This window comes from Vulpes vulpes, chromosome 4 (assembly GCF_048418805.1).
Source record: "Vulpes vulpes isolate BD-2025 chromosome 4, VulVul3, whole genome shotgun sequence".
Lineage (NCBI taxonomy): Eukaryota > Metazoa > Chordata > Mammalia > Carnivora > Canidae > Vulpes > Vulpes vulpes.
Window position 1 is genome coordinate 107,796,232 of NC_132783.1, and position 13,983 is coordinate 107,810,214.

The following is a 13,983-nucleotide window of genomic DNA, read 5'->3' on the forward strand; positions in this document are numbered from 1 at the left end:
CTACTATAGTAAATAATAGGGATACAGAAGACATATATGGTCTCTGCCCTCACAAAAATGTTAATCACAGCACTTAACACCCATTTTGATAATTATGGTTCATGTGTTTGTCTTCCCTTAGACTTCAGATTCCATGACAGCAAGCTCTCTGCCTTGTCTGTCATTGACTGTCCAGTGCCTACCACAATATCTAGCTTATAATAGCATTTATTTTTGAAAGTGAACACTTCTCATTTTCGTTTGTTTTCCCACAAAACTTGTGAGGTAGAAAATTTTTCAGTATTTTCCATGTTCTGGGATATCTTTAAGACTATAGCAATAACTACTACATTCCATTTTGCATGCTTACTATATGTAATATTCTACTTAGTGTATTATATCATCTTTAGTGAAAAAGTATAAAATCTCCACTTTTTAGAAGAGACAGTTTCCAACTGTAATCAGAAAAATGACTTTCCCAAAGTCACTAGACTTCTATGTGGCAGGACCAGGACTAGAGTGCACATCTTTCTCACTACAGAGCCTAAAACCTTCCCAGTATTCCACATGCATTTTTAATGTGGACAAAGCTGAGGAACAATCTTCTCCATTTTTCAAAACAAGAAACATAAATATTTGAACTTTCAGAGTAGCCATGGTTGTGATAAAATAAGCAAAAGGCAGAACCCATTAAGCAAGGATTTTCCAATAATCAGAATAAGATATATTGACCTATTACTTGGACTTTTTAGAATTACTGGGGTTCTGACATAAAACCTGAAATCTAAGGAAGAGAGTTTTCTGAAAAAAATAGCACTTCTACCCTTATTTATTACCAAATTGTATTTTTTTAGAAATTACCAAAATTAGTGAACTAATTTAATTTTATTATTATTATTTTTTTAATTCATGAGAGACAGAGAAAGAGGCAGAGACACAGGCAGAAGGAGAAGCAGGTTCTATGCAGGGAGCCCAATGTGAGACTCAGGACTCGATCCTGGGATCCCAGGCCTATGCCCTGAGCTGAAGACAGATGCCCAACCGCCGAGCCACGCAGGCATCCCTAATTTAAATTTTTAAAGACAGCTATAAAAACTGCTGACTTCTGTTAAGGCTTTAATGATTGAACATAATTAAAATTATTGAGATTGCAGAAGGGTTAAAATTCAACTTTTTATAATTTTCTAGCCCAATGATCACATTCCATTTAGTTGCAAAATGGATATTTACATAACTAAACTCTTATTTCTTGAAACAACTTCAAAAGTTTAAAATTTGGGGTCCAGCTGCTTAATAGCACTTGCTCCAGTTCTTAGTATTACATTGGTAAAATGGTTATAATACTAAGAAGAATGGCACCCCACTTTTTTCTAATGCCAAAGTGGAATGGTCAGTAATGTAATGATGTTTCTGTAGGATTTAGCTGTGGAAGATCCATAGCTGAGATACAAATGGATTTGTAGAAGGAATTAGTGTTTGGTATCTATGTATAATGATCACTGCTACAAATTCACCAAGATTCACTGAATCATTGCAATAAGTCAGGCCTAGATGATATTAATAACTAACATTTATTAAGAATTTTTTTATATGTGCCAGAAACTCTCATAAGTATTCTTCATGGATTTAATTTATTCCTTCGAACAACCCTGCAAGGTGACCACAGTCAACAAGTAAGGTGGAAGTGTAAGAATTTAATACATACATTCTCCTCCAAAAGTTCACATTTATAAATACTCAGCTACCCTGATCTCATAGAACTGGTACCTTATTTTGCAAACAAAGAAACAGAGGCCAAAAGACATTAAATGATGAATCCAAGGGCATAAATCTATAGAGTTTACACTAATTCCTAGCTTATCTGGTTTCAAGGTTAGTGAAATTTTCTATCTGTGTTATTGAAGAACTTACTGAATTCTCACATTGTCACAAAAACTGTTTATATTTCTTCTGACATATCTGGGATAATCAAGTGGCACTAACCTGTACTAGACTGAACAATTCCAGAGTCTACTGTTTGTCCAAGAAGATCATACTGATTTAGGCGTGACCCATCTTCTGCTACAACAACTGAGCGTGCTGGCTCTCTGGTCCACTCATAAACAACTTCTGCTCTAGTATACGCATCTGAAAGGAAAGAAAGGAAAATGGTCCATGGGTCATGCTACTGCAAGTCTCCTAATTAGCTGATGAGTCCTACCAGTTTCATATTTTCAATTGCATGGCCAGGACAGGCAGGACCAAAAGCAGAGCCCATATTCCTTAATTTAGGAAAACTGAAACACATTTTCCTGATTTGTTCTGTCATCTGTTCACTCTTACAACAAATGGTTATTAAGCATCTACAAAAGACAAAGTACCTTGCTGAAAAAATACATAATAAACAAGTTTCCCTGATGTTGTGGAACATCCATGGCAGTAATGGGGACAGAAATAGACAAGCTAATAAACATATAATTTCAAGTAGTGTTAAATGAAACAAAGCCGTACACAATAGGTGAGGGGGTAGAAAATGAAAGACATGGACGTATTTTAGGCAAAGACTCAGAGAGGGTCACTGAGGAAATGACCATTTTATGCATGACAGAAATGAGAGTAGGCTATATAAGTCTTGGGGAAGAATCTGCTGGATAGGTGAACAAAAGTTTTTTTCCTCTGGGCCTGATAGAAGCTTTATATGTTATAGAAAGAACAGGAATACTGATATGACTAAATCTGAACTACATGAGAAATGAAATAAGGTTAGAGGCAATAGCATGGGTTCAGATTATGTTGGGTCAGGGGACGGTCATGATAAATGTGAAAAGTAACACTGGAAATTTTACTGAGCATCCATTTTTAAAAGAAGTCTGACTTTACTTCCTTTTAAATTAATTCTCCTTTCTATGATATTTACTATTGTGACAATATGCTGATGAGATACACCATTTAGCTCATTACACTTCTCAATCATTTTCATTTACCATGTCACTTTTCACCCAGCCATCTTTCTACATGAGAAGTGAGGTCATAATCCTGATCTGTAATTCTGAAAGGTTGAGAGAAGAGGTGTAGAGAATGAGTGAGAAGGTGAGGAAGAAGATTCTATAGCTTTTCTGGTTTCTAGTCACAGAATACCATTATACATGGGGTGGAATGATAGTATATACTCTCCTTTGTTTAGATGTAGAGTGATATTAAAAATGAAGAGAACAGCACTTAGTAAAAGCAGAAAGTTTCCAGGGTTATATCAGGCAGATATGATAGCAAAAGCTTCCTTTACTGTGAAAGCTTTACTCCTTGGCCAACTTCTGCATTAGGCACAGTAGACAGTGTCCAGGGTCCGCAATACTTCTAGGTGACCAAACAATGTTTTAATTTCATTTAAAATAAAAAAAGTGAACATAACCCAACTTGAATTCTATTCATCTTTATACCAACATAGTCATAAAATATAAAAGTTAAAAATATAAAATAAGAAACTAAAATATATATTTTAATATACATTTTTTAAGGAATTGTTCACAAAGGGAAGTTCCTAGAGCTTGTTAATATCATAATGTGTCCCTGTTTCAGCCAACACTTGCCCCAACGTAACCAAACTTGAGAGTTTTGTTTAAATCTTTATCCAAGCTGAAATATTATGAGATGTGAAGTTATGGTTGCATTTTTACACCCATGTGAAGCTTCCATAAGAAAGATGAGAGCCATGCCTCTCATTCTTGAACCAAAGCTTCTTCTTGCCTCTGGGATGAATTTTGCAGAAAAGTGTAGCCAGTCTTCTCCTGATTTTACAGTGTCTGGTCTACTCCAGCATCACTTTTGGACCAACATACAATCAGGTTATTTTTGTAATCAAATTTCTCCAGAAGTTCGAGAGAATATACTAGAAATTAACTTAGTGGTTATTACTTCTTTCATAAACATGTAAGATTGATAAATGAATGGTTTTAGAATTTGTTCTTATTGAATTTTACTTTTTAATCATGGCTGCCCTCATTGACTTTTTTTCATGGCAATAATCTTTTACGTATGTATGTATGTATGTATGTATGTATGTATGTATGTATGTATTTATAGCTTTATTAAGGTATAATTGACAAATAAAATTATAAGACATTTAAAGTGTGCAACATAATTTGATACACATATATAGTGAAATAATTCCTATTATTTGTTATGTGTCAAGTTAACACATCTCATTGACTTAAAATTTTGAATCATTTCAGCATTGCATTTGTTAAGAAGAAGAAATGCATTTATTAGCATCTAAAACATGATTTATTTTTAAAAATCCCCCAAAGAAGTGTAGAGCATAGTAGCTTGAGAAGAACCATATTGCTTACAATTTGCAGGTACCATATTCAGTAAAATATTTTTCCAATCATTATAAATTTTTCTTTTTTTAATGGAAGGGTCTTGACTAAGAAGACAGCCAAAGTTTATGGTAACATAGAATCACTGATTATTAACATGGAAGGATTTCAGAGGTCATATAATTTGTCTCATTTTACAGACGATAAACTGAACCACAGAAACAATGAGACTTATTTAAAGATTTAAATATTTAGATAGCTATTTAGTGGGGAAACTGAGGTAAGAGCATAGAATGATATTCATTCTACTCTACTGCTATTAATAAGAATTTTCTAGGCAAAAACTGTATATTATATTCTCAAAATCCAAGCAGGGATACTTGATGGTCAAGTATTTAGGGATGAAACCAATACTAGACCTTGTGTCATTTTGTAACAATTAAAACACTCTTGCTATTGTATTGCACCATCATTAACAACAGTGCCTGGACTCTACCTTTTCCTACCCCAGTGTTGCCAATGGGCTGCTAATATAGTTTTAGAGGAAAAAACTTGTTACCATCCACTTTTCACTTCATATAATTCAATGTCTCATACTTGTAATGTCTTAGAAACTCCATCGGGTATAAAATCTTCAATAAACACGAAACTATTGTAAAAGGGGAGATTACTCATTGTTCACATCTCTTAGTGGAAATCTCCCAAAATGCAGAGCAGATCTACATGATTAAATAGGTAAGGGGATTAAGAAGTGCACTTGTGAAGAGCACCAGGTATTTTATGGATGACTACATTGTACACATGAAAATCATATTACACTGTATGCTAACTAGAATTTATTTATTTATTTTAAAGAATTTATTTATTTATTTGAGACACAGCATGCATACCGTGCACTTGAGCTGGAGAGGAGCAAAGGGAGAGGGAGAAGCAGTCTCCCTGCTGAGCAGAGAGTCCAACTTGGGGCTCAATTCCAGGACCCTGAGATTATGACCCGAGCTGAAGGCACAAGCTTAATGGACTGAGCCACCAAGGTGCCCCAACTACCTAACTGGAACTTAAACAAAAACTTTTTAAAAAGTTGGTGTTTTAAGATGTAGAAGACATATCTAAGGTTTATCACAATAGGTGATATACCTTATTTCTTCATTTCAGTATCTAGAAAGTACTTTTTATGAAAACCTCCTTCATCTGAGACTATTCAGCATAAAGAAAATAAGGTTAAAAAGAGTCTTCAGCTACTTAGTCAAAATGTTGAGCTCAGATTTCAAATAAATCAGCAGATTACCCAAGAAAAAAATTAACAAGAAGACAGAAAGCTTTGGTTGGGCTTATGAAAGAATTTGTGGTGAAATAACACTGGGAACATAGACTTGGTATCAGAAGAGTATCTGCTAATATAGACTATCACTTCACTTTTATGGTCCTTTATCTTTCCATTTGTATGAAGCAGGCACACTAAATAATTTCTAAAGTTATTTATTACTCAAAATTCATTTAAATTTCTACTTATCACTCTCTCCTTATTTATAAGGCACTATGCTTGATAATCAGTAAGGAAACCATCACTTATCAAGTCCTTACAAGGTCTAACACTCGCCTAGATCTTATTGTCAGAATATCATTTGAATCTCTTATAATCAAAGTCTTATTTGTATTTTCCTCAAAAAGCAATTAAAAGATGTCAATTGAATCATGTATGTTGTCTTCTGGTTATCTGGCCTTATGAAGAGGGCTCTATCACCAATAAGCAAAAAGTGTGATATAACACTGACAATCAGGGTCTAATGGAAAGTAGTAAGGAAAACATCTGTTTTTCTGAGGTTAGTTCTTATCAACATATGGATGAGGTTGCCTCATAAACATTTATTACAGTGTTTTACTAAATTATTACAAAATCCTGTAGCTTCTCTCTTGTTTATTTTCTTCTGTGATATTTTGGCAAGATGTTTGCTCAAAAACTGGGTCAAAGCATTTTTAGCCCACGTTTGCCTCAGTTTCTTAATTTAAGAAGTGTGCTAATTAGGCCAGGTCAGAGAACTAACTATACAATAAATCAACCCCCACTGCTTCCTCTCAAGCCAATGGCAGGCAATGGTAATTATTCATGGTGCTCTCCCACTGAGCTCAGATGCTTACTTTTTAATATCAAGCCTTCTCTGTTTGTTTAATTCCCCACAGGTCTTAAATCCTCTTTTCTGAGGCTTTTCTGAGATTTAAACATTAAAGGGACATTTAAAACCTGATTATTGTATATTTAATAAATATTTATTGAGTGTACATTATAGTAGGCTCTGTGCTAGGAAATGCTGAACAAAATAAGTTGTGCTCTAAATGGAGTTTACAGTCTCCAGACAATAAAAAAGTCAACCAACAAATAAAACTAGTAATTATTGTGTGATACATCTAAATTAAACATGTATTATAATCAGGAAGATGGGTGGCACTATATGTAAATTTAGATAAGGTCATTAGGGAAGGCCTACGAGATGACATTTATGCTGAGAAGTGGAAAAGTAAAAGAAGCCAGTTACAGGAAGAATGAAGGGAAGAGTGACCCAAGTAGAGAAAAGAGCATGTATAAAGGCTCTGAGGTGGAAAACAGATTTTTATTTAGCTTCAGTTTTCTTATATGAGACACTATTTACTTTCTAATCACTATCCATTTCCTCCTTCCTAAAATACCTCCAATTTTCTTCAGACTGACAATGTGCCCAGTTAAGAATATTTCTTCCCAGTCCCATTTGCAGTCAGCATTGGCAATGGGACACATCTTTGATTATTAATGAGATGTGAGTAAATGCCTTCTAGGATTTTAGGGAAAGCTTTTATCTTTTTGATACAGGTGCTAGTTCCTTCTTCTTTGTCCACAATTCTTTATTTTGAAAGCAGATGCAACGGCTGGAGTTGCAGCAGCCATTTTGTGATCAGGAAGATCTAGGGGCATTTTAGAACATCATCCTTGTTAAGATGCTGACTAACCAACAATCAACCAACAATCACCATCATTCATCTTGTATAGAAAATATAAATGCTTCTTTTCAGCTAATTATACTCACTGCTTGAAAGCTATTCCTGACTAGTATGTTAAACAAGTAATTCGTTGTCCAAAACAAGGTTATATCTGAAGGTAAAAGGGGGCACTATTAGTAGTTACACCAGGATATTCAGCATAAATAAGTACTGCCTCAGGCAAGTATAACGCACAATCTTCCCAAGTATAAGATTATTTTGTGGATGAGATGAACTAATACATATACAAATATTTAATATACTGCCTCGCATATAAGTAACACATAATACATAATATTATTGTTAAAAATGGAAGTGGTAATCAGGAGAAAACATAGTAGTCCATAATATAGAATACACGTTCAATTGGGAAAAGAGTGGGGAGGAGGGAGTTATCACCAAAGGCCTGTTTGGCTGACAATTTTTGAAGTAGTTTGTCCTTGGGTTTCAGTATAGAATTAGATTTATAAATAAACTTGTCTCTCCATGACTAGTGCTGCTAGGAGCCTGAAGGCCCTTTGCTATTTTCTTTGCTTGCTATCTTCCTACACTACCACTATTTTTTTCTATGAATCATATCTTCACCAAAATAGTTACTTAGACTGTCTGTCTAGTGGGAACAGAAAGCTGGTTAGGTAGTCCAGGAGTTGACTCAGTCCTTATAAGTACCTCTTCTACAGGAAACCAGTAATACATTGCTCTCACACCCTTTATATATGCATACTAGTCAAAAGCAGAAGGGTAGAGAAAGACCAGAGCTGACTCTGCTGGTCACTCTTCTCTTGGCTCCTCTTATGTGTATCTATCTGCATATTTTCAAACAGCAGAAGCCCAGAGGGTTATCACAAAGTTTTCTAGGATACCTGCAAAAGCATTAATATGCACATGGAATTCATGGGATATCCTAACAAGTCGAGAACTTTTCTAAAGATTATGATTAGGGTAAATTCTCATCAGGGAATATTTTTTTAGGTGTAGGCTTCATTATTAAGAAATAATTATCATCCACTGCTGCCACCTACCAATATTTCCATCTGAAAAACAACCTGAAATATTCTTAAGGTCAAACAAATGTCAGCAATGATACAAAATAAGCACAATGATCTCCATTTATTGGCAGGGAGATATTATCTATGGGGTAAAAACATCTGTACTCTGCTTGTTTTTCTATGAATAAAGCTTTAACAAAAGTAGAATTTTTCCACTAATTAATTAAATCCATTCTTTCTCATTGAGGAGATAGGGAATAATCTCATTCTGAAATAACATTTCAAAATGGAATAAAAGATTATTACTTATACAAAGTATTTTTTAAAAGATTTTGTTTATTTATTTGAGAGAGAAGGGAAGAGAGAGCATTGGGGGAAGGGCAGAGGGAATAGCTGACTCCCTCCTGAGCAGGAAACCTGGCCCAGGCTCTATCCCAGGACCCAGAGATCAAAACCTGAGCTGAGGGACACCTGGGGGACTCAGGGCTGAGTGTCTGTCTTCAGCTCAGGAAGTGATCCTGGAGTCTCAGGATCGAGTCTCCCATCAGGCTCCCTGTATGGAGCCCGCTTCTCCCTCTGCCTGTCTCTGCCTCTCTCTCTGTGTGTCCCTCATGAATAAATAAATAAAATCTTAAAAAAAAAATCTAAGCTGAAGGCAGATGCTAAACACACTAAGCCATCCAGACATTCCTAGAAAGTGTTTGCAGCAAATCACTAAACTTTCTTCATGCTTTTTATCTGTCCCCCAACAGACTTTAATAATTGGAGGTTTCTTGCTTAAATACTTAGGTCTCTCAGGGATGCCTGGGTGGCTCAGTCAGTTAAGCATCCGACTATTAATTGTGCCTCAGGTCATGATCTCAGGGTCATGAGATTCAGCTCCACATAGGGCTCTGCACTCAGCACAGAATCTGCTTGTCCTTCTCCATCTGCTCCTCCCCCTGTGCACGCTCTTTCTCTCTCTCAAATAAATAAATAAATAAATAAATAAATAAATAAATAAAATCTTTAAAACTATTAAATAGAGAGGTCTCTTATAAGAATAAAGAAAAATTAAAATTACAAATTTACTCACAGCTTCCAAATTTTAGTGGGCAGGCATGGGCATCCATAGGAAAGTCCTCCAAATGCATTGGACACTCAGCTCTCACCGTCAGCCTTACCAATTAAGAAGACAGAGGATATAAACAAGAGCCCTATAGATTAAATACTTGGCTGATCAATCTGACTAGGTTGTCACTAACTCTAACAAATACATTAAGAAAAGCAAGAGAGGCAGGCACAAACTTCAGCACGATACTGAGCTGTTAACCAAAAGATCTAAAAAAATTATTTACAGCAATGACTAGATTCTATCCATTTATTTGTTTTGATAAAATAGGTGACACCAGATTTTGTATGATGGACAAGCATGTTTAATGTTTTCCAAGACAAGCATCATTACCTAATTCACCTAGACTCAGAAAATCTTTTGAGACTATAATTAGATGTAAGCAAATACTTGGATAAAGACTTGGCAGAGAAGAAGACATGGACAGCTAGGAAGAGAAGATAATGTCTCCTCTCCTCAGTGCAGCTCTCCCCATCCCCTTCCCTAAAACAGCACCAAACAGCATAAAACAAAAAAGGAGTAGGTGAAAGAGAGTTTGTGGGTGATCCCACTATAATCCAACCATTTTGTTTTATATAGAAACCTGCTGCCTAATTGAAGCCAGGATTTTGCTATGCTTCTTTCTAGTCCCTATCTTCATTTCTATTTACATTTGAAAAATGGTAAAGAAAATAATTCACTGAAATACATTTGATTTTGTTTGGTGGAATTGGGAATTTATGCCAAATTCATCATACAGTTTTTATAAAATATATTTATCCATATTATTAAGTAGCTGAAGAAATGGGGTAGGAATGCCTTTATAGCCAGTAAACTCATTAAGTGATTCCAATGCTGATTAAAGCAAATATGACATGTGTAAATTAATGACCAAACTTACATTTTAAAACCCAAATTTTAAGGAAAGTGATGATATATTAGCAAAGGAGGTGGTAAGTTTAGGAGATTGGCAATAACAGGCTAGTTATTGATGAAGAACACTGTACATATCAGAAAGTATGAATTGCTAAACTTCTCAGTAGATGCAAATCCTGCCCCAGAAAACTGATAGCTGAGAAGAATAAATACTTAGGCTCAAAAACAGGTGTAGAAAACAGAAAACAAAAAACAAAAAACAGGCATAGGGTGTTTTACAAGGGGCAAATACTTCAGGTTTCAATTATAAATAGATTTTACCTGGATGATCTGGAAAGGTCTCACTCAACATGTCTGTCCACTCTGATCCTCTATTTTTTTTCTCTCTCTTTTTTATTTTTGCATGTGATTTGTCACTCTTTTAATTCTATTAGATGTTTACTAGTTGAGTCCAACACCTAAAGTAGCTCTTGCAGCGCTTTTTCTTTCTTTTTCATTTGGATATTTTTGTACAAAAAGGTAGAAATTCTGGCAGCTCTCTTCAAAAGCAAAGCATCCCTCCATTCCCACACTAAACAAAATCCACCGAGTCTAGGATTTTGCCTCCATTATCTTTTCATGCCAAAGGAATAATTGGACAGTCTGAATTACCAAGTACTCTCCAGATCTATAAAAACAACATTCTAACAAGTCACTTGGGTATGAAATAACTGCTTCCCTTAAGAATGAGTTCTGTACAATTTTAAATTTCTTCAAATTAGGAATATTTTAAACATTTTTTTTCTTTAAAAGTATTCACAACTTTTTTTGATTTGTGTTTCCTTCATTGAACTGTAAATGAATGAAAATATCTAGCTGCTAGGTTTTCCAATAATCTCAAAATGGAAGAAGTGTTTATAAAGCAGATATATATATATGTATATATATTATATTTTTTCTTCAATTTAAGCAAAATTAAGAATATTTATATTCTCTAATAATATCTAACTAATAACATCATTATAAATTCGTATACTTCTCTAAATGTATACTTTCACATGAATCTATGGTTTTTAAGATGAACTGTTCTAATTTCGGGGGATTTTTTCCTCCTTTTTATGTAGAAACATTGTCAGATATATATCTTGAGATAGAGTCTAGAAATTTAATCTAGACCTTATTGGGATGCAGGAATTTTTTAGGTTAGTAGTAGGGGGAAGAAATTCTTCATACTGAACTAGCACAGGTTGGATAGATACTTGAGATATATTACTTAATATACATTATAAATTCCCCTCCCATTTTGTCTAATCATTTTACTTAATGCTTTAATACTTGCATAATACTTCAGTCAGTTTATTTTTCATACTGGAACAATTATTAAGGTTGAAAAACAAGGTAAACAGATAGCCAGATATTTCACCATGCCCCATCAACTTCATAAGCACATATATATATGGTGACAAAAAAGTATAAAAAGAATCACAAATGGAAACACAGTCATCCTTACCTCATGGTGTACAACAAGGTACCATCCTCTGTGATCCTCAGGAGTTTGTTTGGCATGGTCATGTTGTGTGCCACAGACTTCTTTCCATTGTGAAAAAAGGTATCCGGAGTCCAGATTTTACTCGCCATTAGGTTATTTAACCGGAGAACTGTCATGGGTCCTTTAAATTTTAATCTTTCATCCTTCCAGCTTTGACGGAAAAATACATCTATTGTATATTCCTAGGTAATTTTGGAAAATGGCAAAGAGTTCACTGAGCTGTATTTTGCAATGCAAATGGCTTACACAGACAATGCATAATTTTTGTAACTTTAAAAGCAAAATAGGAGGTAGGTGATGTTTTTAGAAGTAAACTGTGGTGGTCTGTACATATTGGTGTCAGGTGAATCATTGGTCGGCATAATCATTTTTTAAAATATCTAAAATGCCTGAAATATTTCTTGGTCAGAAAAATTCCACAATTATCTCTTCAGATATATGAAAATAAAATCATGCTCCAGTCCCTACACCTCTACTACACCAGCACTCAAAACAATAGGATACAGTACAAATAAAAACAAAACTCATGTTAGAGGTTACCACAGATAGGAAGATGTTTAAATTACATAATGACAGCTACAAAGGTAAATCATAGCATTTTGGGGGGCCTTTCCATAGTCTGAAAACCTCACAGTCAGTTTCAAATCATCCATGATTCTAATATTAGCATGACAGTCCCATCTCCTTTATGGCTAAGTAAAAAAAAAAATTACAGATAATGTATATGGACTTTCAGTTTTCCACAACAAAGAAGATTATGAAAATAATCTGTTTCACCGTCAATTGGGATCTTTGCCAAAAAAAAAATTCAAAATATTCGAGTGTGTGTGTGTGTGTGTGTGTGTGTGTGTTTGAGGATATGTGTATATAAGACACATGAGAAATGTGTGAAGCTCATCATCATTCACAGCCAGGGAATCTATTTATTTGAATAAACACAGAATTCCTTATGGCAATACCCAGAGACAAACATCTGCTAATCTGAAAACAAGCAATGTGACTTACTAGCTCCTAAAATTGAAAAGGGTAATATCCATCTTCCTTGCAGCACTTGCTACACTGACACTAAATTTGGAACTTAATGGTTTGAAATAAAGATTCCCACATTATCCATTAATCTTAGCATGCTCCAAACTGGAAGGAAGACTAACTTGAAAACATCATGCTACATTTTCTTAATCCCCTAAACCCTGATGCATTCAAAAGCTGTTCTTTTTTTTTTTTAATCTTATACATATCATCTTTAGAACATGCAGAATAAATAATGTCTGTGTCTAGGCATTTTGTGCATGAATTTAACTACCTGTCTTTTTCTCAGGCTTTAAGTAAGATTGGGTAAAGATTGAGTAAAAGTTTATCCTGGGATCCCTGGGTGGCGCAGCGGTTTGGCGCCTGCCTTTGGCCCAGGGCGCGATCCTGGAGACCCAGGATCGAATCCCATGTCGGGCTCCTGGTGCATGGAGCCTGCCTCTCTCTCTCTCTCTCTCTCTCTCTCTCTGTGTGTGTGTGTGTGTGTGTGTGTGACTATCATAAATAAATAAAAATTTATATTAAAAAAAAGAGTGAAAGTTTATCCTTTCTGCCACAAGTTTGGTATTACTGACCCCTTCTCATCAAGTAACTAATAGTTATTACTGGATAGTTTACAGTGCACCAGGCATAGCGCTAAATGTTGACTGAGATAGCAACAAGGAAGTGTAACATGATGCCAGTTTATTTTTGTGGGCAAGAGAAACTACCTTGTCTGTTGCTTAGGTTTTTCCATATCTGGAAGTGTGAGGTGAAATGGCACTGAGATACATGACGTTTAGACTTGGATGCTGTAAGGAAAACTTATGGAGTAGGATGGGCATACAATGGTTGTTTCCATGAGGAGAGAGATGGAGAGGGAGCCTATGGACTACACTGGGAAGTGATACAGAGGAGCAGTGCTTGCCAGAGAAGCAAATGGGTGGATTTACCCTGAGCTGTGTATGTTCTTTTCTCTGGACGACAGGCTTATGAGATAGGGATATGATAATAAGGATATTTCTATTACTCAGGAATCAGTCGCATGAGCTCTATTTTCTGTCCAACTGAACTACTTTAGATTGTCAAACAGCGGGAACAGTCACTTATAAATCAAGATGCCAAGTATGCCGAACTGACCATATTCTTATGAATCCAAAAATTTTATTTTGTTCATTTGTCTGCTTGCTCTAAGATTTTTGAAAA

The 13,983-nt window shown here is 35.1% G+C and overlaps 1 protein-coding gene across 1 annotated transcript in view; it reads right to left on the reverse strand.

Annotated features, from left to right (window-relative positions):
- Nucleotides 1–13,983, reverse strand: part of GABRA1 (gamma-aminobutyric acid type A receptor subunit alpha1) — a 57,908-nt gene that overhangs the window by 18,988 nt on the left and 24,937 nt on the right. The window contains exons 5-7 of the mRNA XM_026007640.2: nucleotides 11,731–11,951; nucleotides 9,351–9,433; nucleotides 1,963–2,106 (exon numbers count right to left, since the gene is read on the reverse strand). Coding sequence (XP_025863425.1) covers nucleotides 1,963–2,106; nucleotides 9,351–9,433; nucleotides 11,731–11,951 — 448 coding nt within the window. The remainder of the gene's footprint in view (nucleotides 1–1,962; nucleotides 2,107–9,350; nucleotides 9,434–11,730; nucleotides 11,952–13,983) is intronic.